This window comes from Argiope bruennichi, chromosome 4, assembly GCF_947563725.1.
Source record: "Argiope bruennichi chromosome 4, qqArgBrue1.1, whole genome shotgun sequence".
In the NCBI taxonomy this organism is placed as follows: domain Eukaryota; kingdom Metazoa; phylum Arthropoda; class Arachnida; order Araneae; family Araneidae; genus Argiope; species Argiope bruennichi.
Window position 1 is genome coordinate 107,255,929 of NC_079154.1, and position 22,337 is coordinate 107,278,265.

General features: G+C 26.2%; 1 protein-coding gene across 2 annotated transcripts; it reads left to right on the forward strand.

The window, feature by feature from the left end:
* Positions 1-1,970: 1,970 nt before the first annotated feature.
* Positions 1,971-17,566, forward strand: LOC129965724 (protein ABHD11-like). 2 transcript variants are annotated; one of them, XR_008784234.1, is made up of 6 exons: positions 1,971-2,073; positions 2,910-3,063; positions 11,160-11,333; positions 11,917-12,136; positions 15,840-16,037; positions 17,423-17,566. XR_008784234.1 is itself a non-coding variant. In XM_056079846.1 (6 exons), the coding sequence occupies exons 1-4, from the start codon at positions 2,057-2,059 to the stop codon at positions 12,017-12,019; spliced, it is 420 nt and encodes a 139-aa protein (XP_055935821.1). In that variant the 5' UTR covers positions 1,971-2,056; the 3' UTR covers positions 12,020-12,136; positions 15,840-16,037; positions 17,423-17,566. The 2 variants fall into 2 exon arrangements, 1 of the variants encoding a protein (XP_055935821.1); XM_056079846.1 differs by having other exon boundaries at positions 11,945-12,136.
* Positions 17,567-22,337: the final 4,771 nt, after the last annotated feature.

Consider the following 22,337-nt stretch of genomic DNA (forward strand, 5'->3'; position numbering starts at 1 on the left):
AAACTGAAGCCTTTCTCATTTGGCGGTGTCAAGTGTTGCCAAACAGCGACTAGAAAATTCGACCTGATTTTGCGTCCAAGTAAGCGTTTTATATATAGAGATGTTTTAATACGATGTAATAAAATAATTTGTGAAACCACAATTATTCATATAGCTAATACCAAATATAAACGATTACAAATGTTTTATAAAAAAAGTCTAGCAAATCTATAATTTCTAATCTTTTTTACAAGCCTCAGATAAGAAGAGTATTAACAGAAAATTTAATTTTATACGAATTTTTGAGTAATTTTTTTTATAAATAATTTTTTACTTATCAAGGAAAATTTTTACAAAATTTTATTTTCCAAGAATTGTATTGGTATTCAAGTAAACTGAAATTTATTGTCTTAAAATTTTTTATTTAATATGCTTCTACACTTTATTTAAATATTGAGCAAAAATTTAGCAATTTCATACTTTCAAAAATAGGGGCAAGTTTAAATATTAATCAATACTTCGTAAAACATTTAGAGTATTTCCAATTCTTCATTTTCCCATGCGTAGAGAAGAAATGTAGGATGCATTTTGTACACAAAATACAAATATATCCGTTATTTAATAATGTTTCGATACCAGAATTTTTTATTCTATTTATGATTACAATATACGGAAGATTGATACAATGATGAAGAAGTTACAAGATACAATGATTAAAGATGAACAATGATTGAAGATACAATGATTAAAGATGAACAATGATTGAAGATACAATGATTGAAGATGATTACAATATACGGAAGATAAATATGAAGTTTAAATCTTCTGTAATAAATATTAATCACATAGAAATTGATAAATTTAAAGAAACACAAATGCACCTTATCTTATTACAAAATAGAGAATTCATTCTGCATTATTTATAAAGAGAAAAAATTTGATCAGTACATTTGTAAAATTCAGTAGTTATAGTCCTACAAATTAATTACTAGGAGAAAAAATTTACAATTTTTAAGTAATTTCTTATATTCTGTGAATGTCATTATATGAACTGACGAATAAAAATTCTGACAACTCAAATAGATTGATGTGTACAAGCAACGAATATTTATATATACACACATATTACAAAAGATATTTGATTCTCGAAATGCATGATCAGTTAAAATTGAATGTCAAATAAAATGTTAACAATATTTTCAGATTTGTGAATGCCTCTATAAGTGCATCATTTTAGAGAAAAAACATAAAACCTCATGTAAAGGAAAAACTACTCGTAGGAATAAGTAGAAATTTTGCACACCCTCATAAAATGACCACGTTTGATTTGATTATTTTCAGTGTACTACCATTTAAAATTTTTAAACTCTAACTGTCCAAGTTTTTGCATATTAAAAGTTAATTGTTCATAATAAATATAAGAATACCTTATATTTTCAGAATAAAAAGAGTTGAAGTCAATTATATTAATTTTTAAGATTTGAACCAAATTTTATTTTAAAATTAGAGGTCCAAAATTTTGTTAGCTCATAATTTGGAAACGAATTGTTCCAAATTATGAATGAAACAAACTCATTAAAGACATATGAAATTTAGTTTCCGGGAAGAGCTTTTGATGTAATTTTGAGAGAAGATTTGGGTGTTGTAAATTTTGAAGCTTGTTCTTATTTCAATATGTAGACGGCTCCTTATAAAATTTTCATAGCAGAATCTTTGAGAATATGTTGATTTCTTTCTAATGATGCTTTTTTATGATTTCATGCTGAGTGATGAAACGGGTGGTTCGTTTTATTAATGGGGCTGTACATGTATATGGGAAATTTAATACAAAACATTCTCATTAGTTTAATAACCGTTCATTAGCACCTTTTGAAATCGTCTTCAAGGAAATAAAAGCTTATAATGATACCCGCGTCATTTTATGGACGTTTCATAAATAGTCCTTAAATCCTAATTATACATATAGATAAAGGCACTTGTGAGTTCTTTTATTATTTAAGAAGAAACCTTGGAAATACTAAAAATCTTAGTACCTGGCATTATTTCCTCGCAACTTGTTCTTAAATAAAAATCTCAAATGTCACCAGAAATTAGGTAATTTCTCCCATAGTTTGAATTTATTTCATTTTATTTGTGCATATTTTTCTTTTTCGATCATTCATTTTCATATTATTTCATTCATTCAATTCATTTTTTTTGTAAATGTTTGAAAGATATTACATATTTTCTGACATCTCAAGCAATTTTTAAAATTAATGTTGAATTTTTCTTAGTTGTGATTTTTTTAAAATATTTTCCTTATGAATGGATTCGGTACTATACAGATTTGTATATGATGCAGTTTGAAATTTATAAGAATTTGCAACAACAATCCCCAACTATTTCATCATTTATATAAAAGAAACTTGAATAAATTCATAAGCGTTGCAAATTTCATTTTACTGTGGATAGAGATGTGAACTAAAAAGACAAAGCCGAATTTCAAATTATCAAATATTCACAATGCATTTAAATCTTGATAAACAAAAGAAAAAGTCTATGGATTTTCAGATACATCAATTACGAATTCATTGATGCAATTCGGAAAAAAACATCATTTTTCTCAAAAAGCAACTATGTACAAACTTCGAAAAAATGTAATTATTCGCACAAAAAAAAGTGATGAATGTTAACAAAAATGTTCCATTGTTAAGAGAGTTTTATAGCTTTATTCTCTTTGAAATTTGAAAAAAAAATTAAATAAAACAATTTTTATGTATTTATTTGTTAGTAATTTTCTTCCCTTTTCAAATATCTAAAAAGTTTTTTGAATTCTGTTTAAAATATGTTCATGGTTTTTAACTTTACTGTCCAATCAAAGTCTCACGATAATTTAAAAATTATTTGATAATATGTGCACAAAAATATTTTTTTTTCTGTATGTTTTTCAGTTATGAACCTGTCAATCTCTTTTTCACGGTTAATGAACCTGAGGATGGAGCTGATTCAATGAAATGCCCAATCATATTCATCCATGGTTTTTTTACAACTCATCTTACGTGGAATACAGTGAAACATGGGATAGCCAATAAAACAATGAGAAAGGTAAAATTCTGGTTTTATGTTAATTTACTAAAATTCCGTATTTGATATTGGGTTAGATAAAATTTAAAATAACATATTTTCAAAGATTATAATTTTTTTTTTATAAAAGTTATATAACATTTTATTTAACTTCTTGCATGCTTGTGAATTTCCTGTATATAAAGATAGAGATTAGAAATAAATTTGTAGTCGATTTCTTATCCGTAAAAAAATCTGAAATTCCATGCATTTCTGTGTTTCTAATAGCAATAATAATTTCAGAAAATAAATATTAATTTATCTATTAATTAATTTAATTTTTCATTCCACGTAAAAGGTGCCATCTGATAATCAATTTGACTAAAAATTGATTAAAATTATCGTAATATTACAATGTTTACGAGTAACACTTAAGGATAAAGAGTTCATAAAAATTCTAATTAAAATATTTTTATTGGTTTACTAAAACGGGGAAAATAATTATAATCAAAATAAGAAGATGTAACAACTGCAAAAACTTGATTCGCTGAAATAAATATAACAAAAAAATATAATATCCACGCTAAATAAAATATAAAAGAAGTATTATAAGTGCGTCAAAATATTCATTAAAAGTTATTACATAGACATGATTAAAAGTATTATTTGTTTGGAGTATTTTTAACATTACATCAAAGTTTTGAGTTTCTTTTTTAATGTTAAAATTTTTGATAACATATTTTTTTCTATTTTTAAGTAAATTAACTAAAGTTTTTTTTAAAAAATTTTTTTTAATCATTAGCTACTATGGGGGACCAATTGATTTTCCAATATCCATTGATTAATTGCTGAATGTCCTTTATGACTATCAATTGCTTGCCCAGCAAATTATTCTAAAATTCATATTTTGACAAACATGTAAATCGTTCTATTTCAGACACTTTACAACGTATCTAATAAACAAACAACAAAAATAACTAATCTAAACATTTTAATTATTTATAAAATCATATAACTTTCTTTCCCAAACAAAACACATTAACCAAATATAAAAACGATAGTAGATTCATTCCACATTTAAATTCTGAATACATTACAATATAAGCTCACTCAAATTCATAATTTACTCAATAACTGAAAACATTATTCAATAAATTTTCTCTGATTCAAAGTAATTTGGTCTCAGCATTTACTACTGAAACGAATAATAACCTATATTTATATGTACAATTATTTTACATAAAGCAAAAACAGTGTTTAAAAATTTTTTAATTAGAAAAAAATTCTGCAATTTTTCTGGTGTTAAACTTTTGGGCCTCTCAAAGGCTTTCTTAAAAATGCCCAATATGTAAAATGGTGCTTATTTTCATCGACAACAAAGCAAGAAATAAATATTTGTATAAAAAGGAAAACGATTTCTCTCCAGTATATTAATGAATAAAGATGCAAAATATAATTAAGATGTTTTTAAATCAGACAAAGATCATACGGTTATTAAAATGACGTAAATAAGAAAATAATAGTTTGAAATTTAACACAATGAAATGAATCATATTGACTTGACATATTGAATTTATAATACTTTCAGATGTGCTGATGTAAAACTCAATTTTTTTTAATAATATAAAATTCTAATTAAAATTTTAAAAAAAAATCTGTCTCAGAAATAGTTTACCGCTTTTTAAAAAGTATTTCTGCTGTGTTCGGTTATTCTAAATTAAACAATCTTTTCTATAATGCACGGTACACACACACACACACACACACACACACACACACACACACACACACATATATATATATATGAGTGTTTTTTTATATATATAAATGATTGGTTGCGTCTCCAGAACATGCATAAATTGTAAATTAGAAATTATTTTATTCTTTGCATTTGTAGTGTGATGAAGGTGTTTGAAGATAGTGGAAACCTTTATCAATTTAAAATTATAATGATCAGGAATTTAATTAAACAAAAACAGGAATAGCAAGAAAATTAGAAGTAAACACATGCAATACAGGCACTTTGAATCGGCTATTTTCATATGTCAGCTGTTACCAAATGGATGATTTGTATCCATAGAGATTTCTGAAATACAAAATAAGAATTTCGAAGAAAAATGTTTATTTATATTTGTCATGGGATGATAACTTGCAGAAGCAAATTTAAATTCAATGGTTAATTCTCAGTCATTCGATTATTTTGTGGGTGCTTTTTGAATTTTAGGATAGATGGGACCAATTTCAAACCCAAATAAATACCTACCACAATTCATTTTCGCCCATCAAATCTTGTACTCTGTTTTTACCAATTTAAATCTATAATACTTGTTCTGACTGTTACAACATCATTTTTCGAGGAGAAAAGATGTTTCGCTATGAAATATCGCTTTTTTTTTACCTCTTTTAATGTAACCATAATTTTCTTTGTGGCCCTAGATAAATTTCCTGAAATTTTTGTGTCATATCTACCTTTGAATTTAGTAGTAAAATAGAATAAACATTTTTAAGAAGAATAAACTTTATGAAATCGATAAAAAAACCTGGATGAATAATTATTTTGAAATAAAGTTTGATCAGTTATATTTCATTCTCAATCAACATGAGCTATTCACCTGTTGACATTACAACTGGGAACAAAGTATAGCTTATTTTATCTTCCAAAGTATAGCTTATATTATCTTCCAAGTATAGCTTATTTTATCTCACTTACTAGTTTGTTAAAAGCATTACGTTTCTTTGCACAAATCGTACTTTGTTCGTTTTCAAATTAATGCAATCGATTGAGCATACACCCATTTCTTATTGATCTAACAGATGTGAAATTTTATATTATCCTTTAATCCTTAACTGTGGAGGTGAAATTTTAGGACTTAGCTGGGGAGGTACGGTCTACGAGACCGCATTTCATTTACACTCAAATTAAATTTTCTAATGAATGTGTTAGTAGGAAAAAATGCCAGTATATTTTGCAGATATTTTTCTTGATATATAGATATGTTTTAGAAATTTTTCAAAATATATTATCATTGAAAAAAGTAAATTGCTTGAAGCATACATTTTCTTCTCAAATTACATGTTACAATAAATAATATTCTTGAAAAAACATATTACTGTTTACTTTTTAAATCATATTTATTTTTACAGTATATGAAAGTATAAAGAAGACTATATAATGTAAAATTTAACAATTATATGAAAAATAAAAAAAAATTGACAATGGGTAAAATTGGTCCTTTTTTCATCGGCTTGGGTGACTTTCATAGCACGGTTTTCAAGGGTATTTTAAACATACAAGTTAAGAACTAGTATAAAAATCCATCTATAAATTCTGTATATATATCTCTTGGTATATTAATATATTTTATAAATTTTTCTAAATACATTATTACTGTAAAAATTTATTATGTTTGAACATACATATCAGAATCAGTTGAATATGAACTTTCATCGAAAACCTCTTCTGTACAATTATCCTTATCACTAAAATTACTTTCTGTTTCATTTAAAAGTGTCTGTAGCACTGTTTCATAATAGGATCAGTAAATTGGATGATATTTCGGGGCCCTATTTTTAGCACCATCTGCTAAGCCTTGTTTATCACTGGGACACTAACAGGGAGGTGCGGCTTTAGAGACCGCGCTCAAAGACATGACTAAATTATTTTAAAAAGCATCCGCTGAAATCGGTTGAAAAAGTGCAAGTGTATTGAAAGTCACAAAACAGGGAGCTACAGAGTCAATCCATTCAATTGAGCTAAAAATAGAATAGGGGTGACCGAAAATCCATCGAGAGCGGTCTCGCAGACCACACGTTCGCAGTTAAGGGTTAAAACGATAAAATAATCCACATTTCTGTGGATCACATGTCATTCCAAATACTTCTGTAAGAAACAATTCCAAAATATTAGATTTGATAAATAAAAATTCGTATAGTCAACATTCGCCAAAGTTGTTCAGCAGTTTGCTTTCTTTTCTATTGAGCTCTAAACATTCGCATTTCAATTATCTCATTGTTTTATATAAAAAGATTTTCTCTTTTTGACTAATGAATAATACTATAATTAGATAATTTTGATTGAGTTTTAGTCAGCTAGTGGAAATACCATACGAATTTGTAGATGGACCATTTATGTCATAATGTGGGGAATTGAAATGATTTTTTTTTTTTTTGTAATTCTTCAATGATTTAAGAGATAAACGTTATTCATATTAGTCCCTTTACCACCTTATTTTAAAAAATAATTTTTCAATTGCTGCAGTTACTCAGGCTGGTAAGTGTTTTTCAATTCTCTAACATCTACTTGTTTCTAGCTTGACAACTTACTTGGATCAATTAACGATCACGTGACAGGTACCAAACAAACCGCTTCTGTTCAATTTTCAACCGTTCTGAGCATATCGGGTTGTCTGCCGATAACGTTGATGAAAGCACTGAAGTTGAACGTTGCGCTAGCTGAATAATTATTAAAAACTTCTGATGTTTTTAAAAAGAAATTAATATTTTGAATTATTTTCTCAAAATTTTCGTAGTGATGCAATTTTATTTCTGATATTAAAATTTTAATTTGTATTTTCAATGTAATTATTGCTTTTGCATAATTAACTAATATCGCTATTTAATTAATTTGGTGCTGTTTTATTCTTTACTTTCCCCTGTTCTTTTTTTTATCCAAAAGATACATTTTTATAAATGGCCATGACAGTGTTTTTTGAAAAATTAAATTTTTACATATTATTTAAATGTTATTGAATGTTGAATTTTATGAATATATTTTTTAAAGTAATTATTACTCTTAGATAAGTTAAGATTTTGAAGCTTACAAATAAAATTATTATTTTTTTCTTATGCAATGATTTTTTTACTAAAATTGAGACTTTGATTTCTTTAGTTTGCTCAGAGGAAAGAACACGAGACTCAAATTTGTATATATTAAATAAATTATGTTTATAATTTCAAATTATGAATCATAAAAGATGTAGATATCATTTTTTAATCTATTCAACTTATGAATGAGTTATTTCATTTTAATTTGTAGAAATTGTTAAAGGACAAACGAACAAAATGACGCCTTTATAGATAAAATACGTATGATAATTATTTGAAAAAAATATGATAAAATGGATGTTTCAATATACTCACCTATTAAAAGAAACAAACTTTTTATGAACGTTTGTTTTTCTAGATACAATGAATATAAACATAGCATGACAAGAATGTCAAAGTAAATGATGAAATCAGTTTTATTCTACAGAAACATCCTAGATATTAAACAACAATTTTTTAAATCACCAATAAAAACATAATGTTGAGCAATATACTTTTAAAGCAGAACATTTCTGAAATGTATTTTAAAATGCTAAAATTACATTGAATAAATATCGTAAAATGAAACAAAAAACATACAATAGAGTAAATTTAATAAACAAGAATTAGGTCATGATATATAAGTTAAATAGGATATAAAGAGGAGTTGGAAAAAACACTTTTATGCTTTTACAGAGTTTTATGATTCAAAATCGATATGTTAAAAAAATAGATAAAAAAGAGTGAAATATTCATGTAGAAATGAAGTTGGAAATAAAAAATATATAATAAATGCTGATATGAAAACTGATCTTCAATGAAAAGACCTGTATTTTTTAAAACAGAAATCACTGAGGTGCACAAAACTATAGCATGATATTACTGATAACAATTAATTTCAGTTTAAAAACAAGAAACAAATGATATTTCATTTTTAACAATAGAAACAATTGCTTGACATAAATTCACCTTGAAGCCATCACAAAGCAACAAATGTATTTGAAAAACTAGTAATAATGCTTTCTGGAACAATCCATGTTGCTCTTTTGTTATTAGAGATTATTACCTAGCAATAACTAAATAATATGAATTACTAAATGATAAAGAAAACTTTAAGATTCATAATTAAAAAGTAAAACCTCATAATACATTTTATTATAATACCAAAAAACTAAAAGTCAAATACAAAAATTATTTGATGTTAATTAATGATCTTTGAAAATTACACAACATGCAAGCAATAAAAAATGCTGAATTGACATGATATAAACATTTATAAGGGAGAGCCCCTGCAAAATATTTGTACATTTTAATTCTTGAAATAGCTTTTTCTACTGTAATCCTTACAATGGATACCTTGGAGTTATCAGTTCTTTCAGTAATATTAAACTGAATAGTCCTTTAAAAATTTTGGATATTTCAATTTATATCCTATTATTTGTAGTTCTTTTTCAATTTGGAAACCTTTATCTGCCATTACAACATCATTCGGTTCTAATACATTCATCAGACGGCTTTTAATAAAACGTTCCTTGTCAGACATGCTACCACAGTATAATGGCTGATGATTCCTGAAGGCATCATATCTTTTAAAGTATTTGTTTTCTTATAAAAACTAAAAGTCATTTGCTGTTCTACTAGATTGCTAGGTTTCTATATAGGAAATTCAGTGAAGTCAATAATGACACTGGAGTCTTTATTTTCAGAACCAAACTGTTTTATCATGGTTTCAATAACTAATGACTTAGGAGGAAATATAGGTAACACTTCCAACTTTATATAAAAAACTGTTGTTATAAAATTAAAATTCCTTGGAACAGCAGAATCTGAAATTTCAAACAAAATAGTTAAAAATCCATTTGCAATTCCAGTCCTTAATTTAACAAGGAATAGAATATATAAATCAACTGGACACTTCAACAAATTTAATTTTTGAAGATCTGCTTCAAAATTAAAAAAAACATATATAGAGAGAAAAATATTTATTTAGTGAAACCTGTCAATGCACCCATTTTAATATCATCAATAATATTCTCTGGAAGGGATCTCTTTCATTCACACAGAATCCTGAAGTTCTTGCAGCTCATTTTGCAAATTGCTGATTTTGTCGATTATTTCAGAAAAAGTAATAGTCTGGGAAGAAGCAGAGTACATTCCACTAAAATCAGAATTCAAATAATTTTGCTTCGTAATCAATTCTCTTGCATTTATATACTTAACTAAATGACAATTATTTTCAAAACATAGGTATAGATAGATAAATATATTTCTTATATGTAGCATTCAATTTATCAAATTAAGAGCACTTTTAATAAAATACATCAATTATAAATGCTGATAACAATCAATAAGAAAATTGAATTTTCAGTAGTTAGTAAAGGATTCACTTATTAAATAAATCTATTCATTTCCACCCAAGTTTAGTGTTATAGCAGTTGTTAATTTTAAGTTAAGAGTAATATGTTTTTTTTTTTTTTTTTTTTTTTTTTTTTGCAACAGGAGTTTGTTTAATTACATCAATTAAATTTAGATAAAAATTTGCATGTAAAACGTAATACAATATTCAAGTAAACATTTCAAAGCCTTTTAAGCATATTCAAAATTATCAGAAATTTCATGAAATGTCAATAAAGTAAATCAGAAATTGACTCATTTGTTTGATTGCCCCCATTTGTTTTTGATGGCAAATCACTTTCCGATTTCTTTTCCTTCGAAGGGTTTTTCTTAAAAATTTACTGAAACAGCCAGCTTTGAATTTCAATTTCCTATATTTAGTAAATGGACAAACACTATATGAATTCTTCACAATGATCGGAGCATATCACCGACTTCGAAGAAGGCATAAAACCTTCTAATCCAAAGCTAATAACCCAAGTCAAGATTGTTGAAAGGAAACTAAAAAAAACGTTTTATCAAGACAATCAGTCTTGTGTTTCGCATTACAGCCTCCAACAGCACACCAGTATTTCATCTTTTAACATATAATAAGAGGAATGAAAATGACTCAAAATTGTAACTTCAAATGTAAACAAAAAATCCGCTTCATACTTGGCGGAAAACATTAATGGCAGACTTATCGACAAAAGCGTTGCGAATGAAAACTTAAATGCCATACGCATAAGTTCATGACACATGACTTTTACGTCACTTGAATTAACCCCATTTATAAACTCACTAATCCAATTTAAATTAAACAAGAAAGGGGCGTAGAATTGTAAAATTTTCATTCTCAAGTTCTGAAACGATTTTCAAAGTTCGGATCTTTTTCTAGCTAGGTATTTTTCTACCTGTTGCTTTAAATAATCGCAGAAAATAATCAAAATATACTTTTTTAGGTTTATTCGTTAGACTTGAGGAATCTTGGTCAAAGCGAATACAGTGAATATTTCACTTTGAACCACATTATGGTGGACATCGAGAATTTCATGAAATCTCAGTGCATAGAAAGAGCAATATTCGTTGCTTATAGTGGTACAAGCAGACCTCTGGTGGCACTAGCACTAGAAAAAGTAAGATATTTTTTCCAATAAATTTGTGATACTGAATATTGATGTTGAATTTAAATGACATATGAACCATGAAGTCAGTGTCTTTTATTATTGGAAAAAATTTTTTTTTTAAATCCCATCTAATGTCACAAACTTCTAATTTTTTTTTTTTTTTTATTCTTGATGTGCGAGCAAATTTCCTATTTTCTATAAAATATTAAATGCCATATGTTGATATATTGTTTTATATTTTCGGAGTGCACCGCATAGTCCGCATGCGGTGCACTATATATATATATATATATATATATATATATATATATATATATATATATATATTGACGATTGTACAACAAATATTCAAAAATTTGATAATAATAAATAATAAATAAAATTTAAAAAAATGATAAAAAAAGTACAAGGAAAATTTACTCAGCCAAATCTTTATATTTTGAACAACAATGGAAAAAGAATTAAAAACGGAACCTTATTTATAACAATGAAAGCAATTTGACTTTCTCTTCAATGGTTCAGAATTCTTTGTTAAATGTTTTGTCTTGTAGAGAACTAACACACACGCTCACTTTCTCTTTTATTATTTTAGAGGTTCATACAATCTTTATCTTTTAAAGCCTGAACTGGTCGAAAAGTTAGTTGTGGAAGACATGACAGTCATAGATCCTGCAAACCACCCCGAATTTACTTAGAAAATGTTACTTTTCACTACAGCATGTGACAGATTTATTTGAAATGCTCGAGCTAATATATCAGAAAATGATTTGCACAAATGGGCTCTACCATTGATTAAGAAAATTTATCCCGAAGTAAGTAATACACTTATGATTATTTCTTATTTTTTTGTGTTAAAACAAAACTTTTCCTCGGCATATCTTTTAGGAAACTGAAAATACTTTTTAAACATCTGTTTTCTATGAGTAAAATGAACGTGTTGATAAAAATTGCTGTTTCTCGTGGAGAAATAATGTTTTCTCCATCCCCGAAAAATTCTTCCACTTTTCTATTTAGAGAAAAAAGTGCAATCTGCTTAATAGCATTTAAATTGGCATTCTGTAAATATATGAACAAAACTGTTATCTATAAATTAAAAGACATCAATATTTTTTAAAGAAAATATCATTTGTTTTAGATAAATAAAGAATTCTGTATATTAAAAGGCTTATAGTGACTGTTGAGTGTTTTTCTACCGTTGAATCCAACTTGAGGAAATTAACGCCGCCCAAGGAATCTTGGAGTTTGCTATAACATGGGAAATGAAAGACAATAATTTTAATTTGCAGAATTTGTTGCAATAAAATGAGAAAATAAAAAAATTATAGGAATATACCAGAAATAAAGGGTACAAAAGAAAACTCACCAATATGTGGCTTATAGAGAGATAGAAGAAGGGATTATTAATTATTTAATTTATTTCATTGTAAGAAGGGATCATAATAATTTGATTAATTTCTTAATCAAAACGTAATAAAAATGTATTGAACTCTTATTATAATGCAGGTTTAATATCGATTGTGAATAATTTTGATTATATAATCCAGTTGAATTTGGGATTATCTTTACGATTTTTGCTGGAGTACTGAAGGAATTTTGGTTAACGATGCCAAATTTCAAGATGCCATGCATCTCGTACGTAAATTCCGTAAATGTTCCATAGAAGGATTCGGCGAACATATAAGTCAAAAGAGTCAAACATTAGCAGTGTAAAGATTAACAATTTTTTGAAGCTCTTTATGTGTTTTAGATTAAATTTAATTTAGACACTAACATTAAATAAATTCAAATATAATAATCTTAATTTACAAGAGAATATGAAAAAAAATACGCATTTTATGTGAAAGAAAGTCTTTCAGGTCCTTGAAAATGTGTGCAAATCTGATTTATTTTCCTTTGTTTTTAATTTCAAGTTAACTTTCCATCAATGAGAGAATTTTTCTATTTAAGTTTGACATTGTTCATGCTTGGAAAAAAAAACATTTCGCATGAGCACGAAGACCCAAATAATGAAAGAACAATAAATTATAATTCTTTTAACTAATTGATCATATAAATCATGATTACTGTTCAAACTGTTGAAAATTAATTTATCTTCCTTCCTTAATTCTTTCAGAGCAGAGTACTTATGCTCCAAACTGTAATCCAATATAGTTTTCTCCATATCTGTATTAAGGCGTTCAGACGCGAAGCTCCATAATTCTTTGTTTTTAAAAAATTTAATCATTCATTAATTTAATAATTCCAATTTCAATAGGAATGGAGGGAAAATTTAATTTTATTATAAGAGCAATGAGAGTTTTTTACTTACTCGTGCGCGGAGTAGACAAAAATTAATCTATTAATCGTCAAAAAAAAATCGACATTTTGATGAATTTTAAAGTTTTCGACTTTTCCAGAGTTCGGAAGCACATCCTTAGCAATATTTTTTGTCTATATGTGGATACAATAATTCAAAAGCGCTTAGACCTAGAAGGATGGAATTTGGTATACAGTTTTACGACAAATTTTTAGATTTTTATTAAATTTTGAACGGAGTCAATTGAAACGGAGGCAGCTAAATGCATAACATTTTGCACACATACTTAATATCTAAAATGCAGATAAATATTAAATATTAGAACAAAAATACCTCAAAGGGTTGATTATCTGTCCGTCATTATATTCGCAAGCATGTAAATGCGAAAACTGAAACACCCAATGATTTAAATATATGAAATTTGAGATCTGATTAGTTGCCAACAATTCCAACTGAAATTTAGTTTCAGTCCGTTGGAAAGAAGTCGACCCAAGTATGCATTCGGGTACTTTTCCGTTAGCAGGGCGCAAATGTCGCCAATTGTGAACCAAACGCGCTTAAGAAATTTGGCGGAATCTTACATTATTTAGCATTTTTTTGATTGCTCCCGGCTAATGGAAAAGTACCTGCATTCGTGATTTGTCCATATATATTAATTGCATTCCTGCGACTAATATTAAGGTCAGCATTTAATCTCATTAAGTATTAATAAGATCTTTGGAAACTAGTATTCGTAAATGGCATGCTGTTGACAATGCATCAATTGCCAAAATTAAACCATGTTAAAATATTCAATTATCTAATGTGTCATATTCGAAGACAGTTTGATTGTTCGGCCCCTTTGATGTTTTAAAAACCAGTAGCAGACTTTTAAATTTTTTAATAGAATTTCTGCCTTGGTCTTAAAATTCATGCGTCACTTTTCTGGTGAATTCATAATATAATCATTAATTTATTCAGCCTCTGTGTTTAATTTGTATAACTTCGCAGTCTGTTAAAAATATTTGCAACATTAACATTGTTCTGCCGTTGTATTTAACTACAGAACTTGATAAAATTTTCAATTTTTAATTTAACTTAGTCTTTTAATATCTTCTTCTGAAAAATATTTTCAAACTACAAATTTTGATAGTAATATAGCTCATGCTATTATATAAGTATTACCCCGTTATTCACAATAGAGTAGACCTTTTCGATTTATAACAAAGTTAGTATTTCAAGAATATTTTACCAAATACAAACTTATAGGCCAAAGAATCTGTAAAGAATATGAAATTTGTAATTCATCAGAAGATTTATTGACTCAAACTGCGTAAAATACTATTCTTTGTGACACCTAGACTATTTTTCCTATTAGATATATATGCCTATTATTAACTGTTTAAAAATTAGCCGTTGGGCCAGGATTAGCTTAGATATTCTGTATTTTTAAAATCATGTTTGCCTAAAATAGCACAATATAAGGTAATTAAAAATCAGAAAAATCGTTTTCTTGCATTTGATTTTAGTTGAAAATATCATGTTTTATATTAACTTTATTTCTTGCAGACATGTTCTGAAAATTGTATTTTTGTGTTTTTGGCTTATAATGATAATTAATATAATCTATGTCAACACGTTGATAAAAATTAATTTTTTCTTGCAAATATCCCTTGTTCGTGCACGTAAAATTTTATTTTTTATACAATATATTATCAAAAATTATGTTTTAAAATATTTTTTCAAATATTGAGAATATTGTAGAAAAATATTAAGCATGACTGAAACGATAATGTTTTGAATATTAAAATGATATAAATATTATTTTTTATTTGATAATAAGTACTAAAATTTCGCCTAATTTTTAACTGATTAAAATTTTAAAAATCATCTTTCTAAGATGCACATTTCCAAAGTATATATGTGCGATGTTTGGCAACTCTTAGTCAAGTGGTCTAGCTTGGAAAGTGCAAACACAATTGCACAGTAACATTTGTTATAAGTAAAAATAAAGGCATATTCAATTATTTAAGACAAAGTAAATATCTTTTTTTAAATTCCGGAAATCCTTACCAGGGCAATATAAATAAACTTTTGAGGAGGCCCAGGTTTATACAATGTATAAATATTTTGGCATCAAAAATTATACTTTATTGTATTCTTTTTCCTATTAATTTGCTATTGTGTAAAATGCATGTATTTTTTTTCTCATGCATTCCTTTCTTTTTAATATTTTGCAGGTAAGTGAGAGTTTTTCTGATACGTTTACAAGAGAGTTTGAGAAAAGATCAATCAGGAAAGATGACATTGGATATGAACGTTGATGCTCTCATAGATTTTTTTAAAAATGTCCACCGATTTAGCATCAATTTGTCGAACGATCCAAAATATCTTGGATGGTCTCTTTTTCTATTTTTTGAAAAGTCACCAGTAAAAATGTAAGTTTCTAAATATTTCATAGATAAGGTGGGTAGATAAGGTATAGATAAGGTATTTCATAGATAAGGTAGATAAGGTGGGATGTCGTCAAATGCTCATTTAGACACCCAGAAAGTTTTTGTAGAAAATGAACTTTGGATTTATTTGTATGCTTCGATTTTTGAAGATACGATAGCGAATAAGAAATTTCATTCGTTTCGACTTTAATTGAATTTTTTATAGTTTTAAATAATTATTTAATTTTGTTGTTTGGTGATATTTGCAAATGGAGTTTTTTAATAGAAACAAACCAAATTTTATATATTCGGATTATAGAAAATATGAGGAAATAAATTCAACAAAATAAAATTTAATAAGTATCAACGTCTTTAACGCTGTTAGTTCAGTTCACAATGAACGAGCAGAAAGTGAATTGTTAAAAATGTCTAACTCTCATGCCATTAGAAAAATCAGATATAGAAATAAATTATATGTAATACGTAGCAAACAAACAAAATCATGTTTTGTTAATGAGCATTATGTTCTGGCCACATGTAACATTATTATTGTACTGTGCGTTCTCTATTTACAAATTATTACATCAACGGTAGCTGACGCGTTTTAAATAGCAGATTCTTTTGGAGAACTTAGACCTAATTACATAATTCTGTGGATCGTTTTGAATATTCAACAATTGCAAATATAAAAAAAGATTTCAAAAAGCGAAACAAAATATAAAATTATTGATCAAAATAAATTAAAATAAAAGTTGAAAGTTTAAATTCAGCCCACTTATAAGTGTTTATTGTGAAACTCATCCAAAGATAGGAATGATATCAAGGTGATACGATAACTCATTCCATACGCTTTCTTCATTCTTTGTCATCTCCATATTCCTGATTTGACGCTTTGAAAGCCTGAAGATATACATATCTTAAGTTTTCTCAATGTCACTTAGTCGCGGTGAAGCAAACACCTGCGGTTGGAGGTAACTTCAGAAAGAAAAATCAAATATTGTCATGCGCATATATTTGCATTATTTCAAAGTTTCATAAAAAACAAATGCGCGTATATCTGCATTATTTCAAGCATTCAAAAAAACTATAGCATGAGTTGTTGTACTGTTTCGATATATTTCTGAAAGGTCTCATACTGAAGATTTATAATTGTTGAATTTAATTATTACTCTGTTATTTTCTTTTATTTTCAAGAAGTTATTATATTGAAGAATCAAATTGTACTTTGTTTAGTTTTCTTTTAACAGATCAGCAATGGGGCATTCATTTATAAAACCCGATATTTAAAAACAAAAACAAATTCTTGAATATTAAATTTTATATTTCATTAACAATATACATAATATTTGAGCTGATATTTTCATGTTTATTTGTTTGTTTGTTTTCAGAGAAGAAAATAAAGAATCAACATTGAAGCATTTTCCTAACGATCAGTTTTACGTATTTAAAGGAGGATTTCATACTTTCCACGTGGAATTTCCAGAATTATTCACGAACGTGGTATCAAAGTTCATTGAAGAATAGAACTTTTCGCAAATAATGATTGGATAATAAAATATTCAGATTTAATTGGATAATAAAATATTCAGATTTAATAATGATTGGGTAATAAAATATTTAGATTTAATAATAATTGGATAGTAAAATATTCAGATTTAATTGGATAATAAAATATTCAGATTTAATAATGATTGGGTAATAAAATATTTAGATTTAATAATAATTGGATAGTAAAATATTCAGATTTAATTGAATAATAAAATATTCAGATTTAATTGGATAATAAAATATTCAGATTTAATAATGATTGGATAATAAAATATTCAGATTTAATTAGATAATAAAATATTCAGATTTAATTGGATAATAAAATATTCAGATTTAATTGGATAATAAAATATTCAGATTTAATTGGATAATAAAGTATTCAGATTTAATTGGATAATAAAATATTCAGATTTAATAATGATTGGATAATAAAATATTCAGATTTAATTGGATAATAAAATATTCAGATTTAATTGGATAATAAAATATTCAGATTTAATTGGATAATAAAATATTCAGATTTAATTGGATAATAAAGTATTCAGATTTAATTGGATAATAAAATATTCAGATTTAATTGGATAATAAAATATTCAGATTTAATTGGATAATAAAATATTCAGATTTAATTGGATAATAAAATATTCAGATTTAATAATGATTGGATAATAAAATATTCAGTTTAAATTGGATAATAAAATATTCAGATTAAATTGGATAATAAAATATTCAGATTTAATAATGATTGGATAATAAAATATTCAGATTTAATAATGATTGGGTAGTAAAATATTCAGATTTAATAATGATTGGATAATAAATTATTCAGTTCTTCTGCATCAAAATTAGAAAGGTTTACTCTAAAATTTAACATACACAGAAATAATGATATATCAATACTTAAATAATTTTAATATATATCAAGACAAGAATAGGTTTACACTATAATATTAAAAGATATTTCCATTGTCAAAGAATAGAAACTTAATTATGAAAATGAAATACAAAGCTTTCCATACAGATAGTTGCACCATAACTTTTCTTTCTAGAATCATTAGAAGTTTTCTTTATTCCTTTTATATTTTTTTAACATTTAAAACACGAAAATTGACTGATACTTTGATTGTGGTTGCAGTTATAATTACAGCAATTATAGTGGCAGTAGTCTAGTAATTATTCTCGAAAATTTCTCATAATTTCTCTAATAAATGTCTAATAAACTATATGAGATTGGGGAATAACAATTAGACAAAACAATATTAGCATGTAATTTTGCACTCTAATAATTTCTTCGGCAAATTTGCTTTGGCAATTAATACACAAGAGCGAGAAAATAGATCGCTTATTATGGACGTCTTTTCCCGATTTGAAATAGAAATTCAAGTAGAACTAAATTTTAATTACAAAATAATATGCATGTATTTAAGTCATCACATTTTTGAATTACCATATTTATATGCTTGTGAAAGTATACGCATACAGATAATCAACCCCCTTGAGGATTTGGTTCTAAATTTCATGCGTATGTATATTTTAGATGCGAATTCCATGGGCCAAATTTTATATATCTAGTTTTCTTCGTTTGGCAGTTATTGTGTTAGTTAGTGTGTGTAATGAATTTCGTTCAAAATTTGATATAAATTTATATTTTAAATTTAAATGCATACTTCAAATTTCATACAGTCTAGTTCAACACGATCTTGTTCTCAGACAAGCAGACTCAAAAACATAGACTTCATTCCAGAAATATATTTTTCGTAAATCTGAAAAGTAGTGCATAGTCAAAATCTCTAAATTGAATTTTTTAACTATTAATATACATTCTTTTTGTAAATACTCTGCATATGAGAAAGTAAAAATATAAGTTTTTTTATTTGTTTAGACAAGTACGAGTAGGTAAACTTCCACATTAATAGCTCTGATATCGAGTCACCTATTCTGTTAAGGACAGATATGGAAAATAAATATTATTAACAATTTCAAATCCCTATATCGCTATTATGTTGTTGATTTTGTCTCGACCCTGTCTTGACGAGACGATTAACAGACAGATATGATAATTTGGATGTATCTAGATTTTGTTCAAGTTATGAGCATTCGATATTTATCCAAGGAAAAAAAATAATTTTATTGCATGGCTTGTCATTTTTTGGGTATAAAATGAGGCTTGTTTTATCAAGCAGCTCAATCCTTTCTTTTCAATATAAGGTTTTTCAAATATCACTTGATACTATAATTGCTTAAATCATTGGGTTATTTCCCTATTTAGATGACACACATCATTTTTTTTTATTTGCAGAAGAATACAAGTCTAAACGTCCCATCTGAAATTAGATACAATTTATATTTAAAAAAAGAAAACTGATAAGACAAATCTTTATACTATATATAATGCTCTTCTGCGTATGCAAATCTTTATACTATATCTAATGCTCTTCTGCTTGTTTACATAGATTTATTTTATATATTTATTTCCGTTTTAATATGAAGGAACAAATGAAGGGAAAATTAAGAGAAAAAGCATATTTATTCTAAATTAATAAATCTGTGGTTTCAAGATAATTCCAACCTTCTTATTTTCTTAACAGAATATAGTCTATACATAAAGCATTCTTTATTTAAATCCTCTGAATGTGAAAAAATTATGTTAATTCAGTTTTAATTCCTATAATATATTTCTAGCAACATATATCTACTTACAATAAAGATTAAAGTATATGTGTTTATACTTGTATACACAAGTTAGATCATTTAATCTAAAACAACTACTCTAAGTACATGTATACTTTGGAAGGCGGGAACGTACAAGTCGGAGTGATATTTTGAAATCAAGATCATTAAAAATTCGAAATTGGGTGCACTTTTGGTATTTTTCCAAGTTGGCTTTTGAAAATATCATGGAAGAAGAATTTTTTTAAAAAATCATCTTAAAATTCAATATATATAGATTTGTCATCTTAATAATAATTATCGTTTCTCTCTTATTTGTTTTTTCTGTAGTAAATAAATGTAAAAATATATTAATTGTATTTTTAAACGATACATTTAAGAAATTTCAATAGGAAATATAACCTATATGAGCACGTTAAGTGAGTAATAAAAAAACTTTCATCAATATTTTAATCACACTGACGAAAAAAAGATTAATGGATTAAGTTAATTCTCACAACAAACTAAACCCAGAAAGCTACAATTTTCAGCACATGCTTGCATGAAATTAAATAAACATAGAACATGATATTTTCCCGAAAAATAAATGCAAGGAGTCGTTTTCAATGGCCTTTGAAAATATTTATATTATTCATTCTATATTATTTAAAGTAAACATGTTTATATATGCACGATATCCATTCGATTTGGGGCCAAATTTCTAAACCATTAGTAAGAGGTATATGTATCTAAAAGGATAAATGGTCAATATTAAGTAAATAATGATTTTTTATGTAGCTTGCAACAATAAATGCTCTGATGAAATATGAATTTTAAATTTTTATATAGACCCTCAGATTTGTGAGTCATGTTTTATCAATTCCATTCGAGACTCTAACGTTTTAAATAAAAAGAGTTCCACTCCTTTGTAATTAAAATTGATTGATATATGAAAATTTGAATATTACTATCTTGTAAAAACACATGATTTTAAATCACACCATTTGCCTTCACAAAGAAAATATTCCAATCAGCGCCTGGAGTTTACCCAAGGTTGATTTGCCTGGAACTGTGAAATTGTTGATTATTCTAAAATGGTGATATTCAAAACTTCATGTCAGTCAGATTTGGTCATATAATATTGAAATGGTTTTTGATTAAATGTTAAAGTGTCAACATTATTTACTAATATGATTCATAGGACAGAAATGTAACATAAACTATAAATTTCATAATAATTTTAGAATTGCATTTATGAAATAAAACAAAATAAAATATGATTATTTGTCTCACTTAGTGTCTCTGCTAGTAGTAAAGATAAATGTCCTTGAATTTGTGCTCTTCAGGGCAGACTATTAGGTCCATAACAACACAATTACCTCTTATATATGCTTTGAAAAGTGAAATTCAGCACTACGATTCAATATTTTTGAAAATTCAATGAAGTATAAACTAAATGACAATTTAAAGTGATTTCGTCATGGCTTCCATAATTATAAAAGCACAAAATTATTTTTGATATCATCGAAAAATTCAAAAAATAAAATTGTCTTTTCAATGATACCAATTTTGCATAGCACAAATTGTTAATATTGTTTAATGATTTTTTACAAACATTTTAAGCAGGTTTTACAAAAAATAGTTTCAATGTCGAAAATAAACTCAAATCGTGAATATGATCCTGCAAATATTTCATCAGATATTTTTCATCCATTTTTATTGATAAGAATTTAAAACTATGGCTTTCTTTTATAATGATTAGCTTTCCTTTTAAATTATTATTTATTACATTTTTCATTACTGTATGTTTGCTATTCTTGTAATTAATGGAAATCAAATCAATTTTTTAAAATTTTTGTCCATATTTCAACTCTACTATTATTTAATATAAAATAGATTAATATTTCAAAATATAATATCGTTATTATCGCTTAAAAATCATTTTATGTACTTTTTATAATGGTGTTTATTGAATAATCCACTGACATATAAAAAAATTGAAAAATAAGTTTTAGGACGGATAACACTTCAATGCTTAACATTTTCCCCTACTCTCTATTTTAAGTAGTTAATAATAATAATAATTTTAAACAACTAATAATAGCT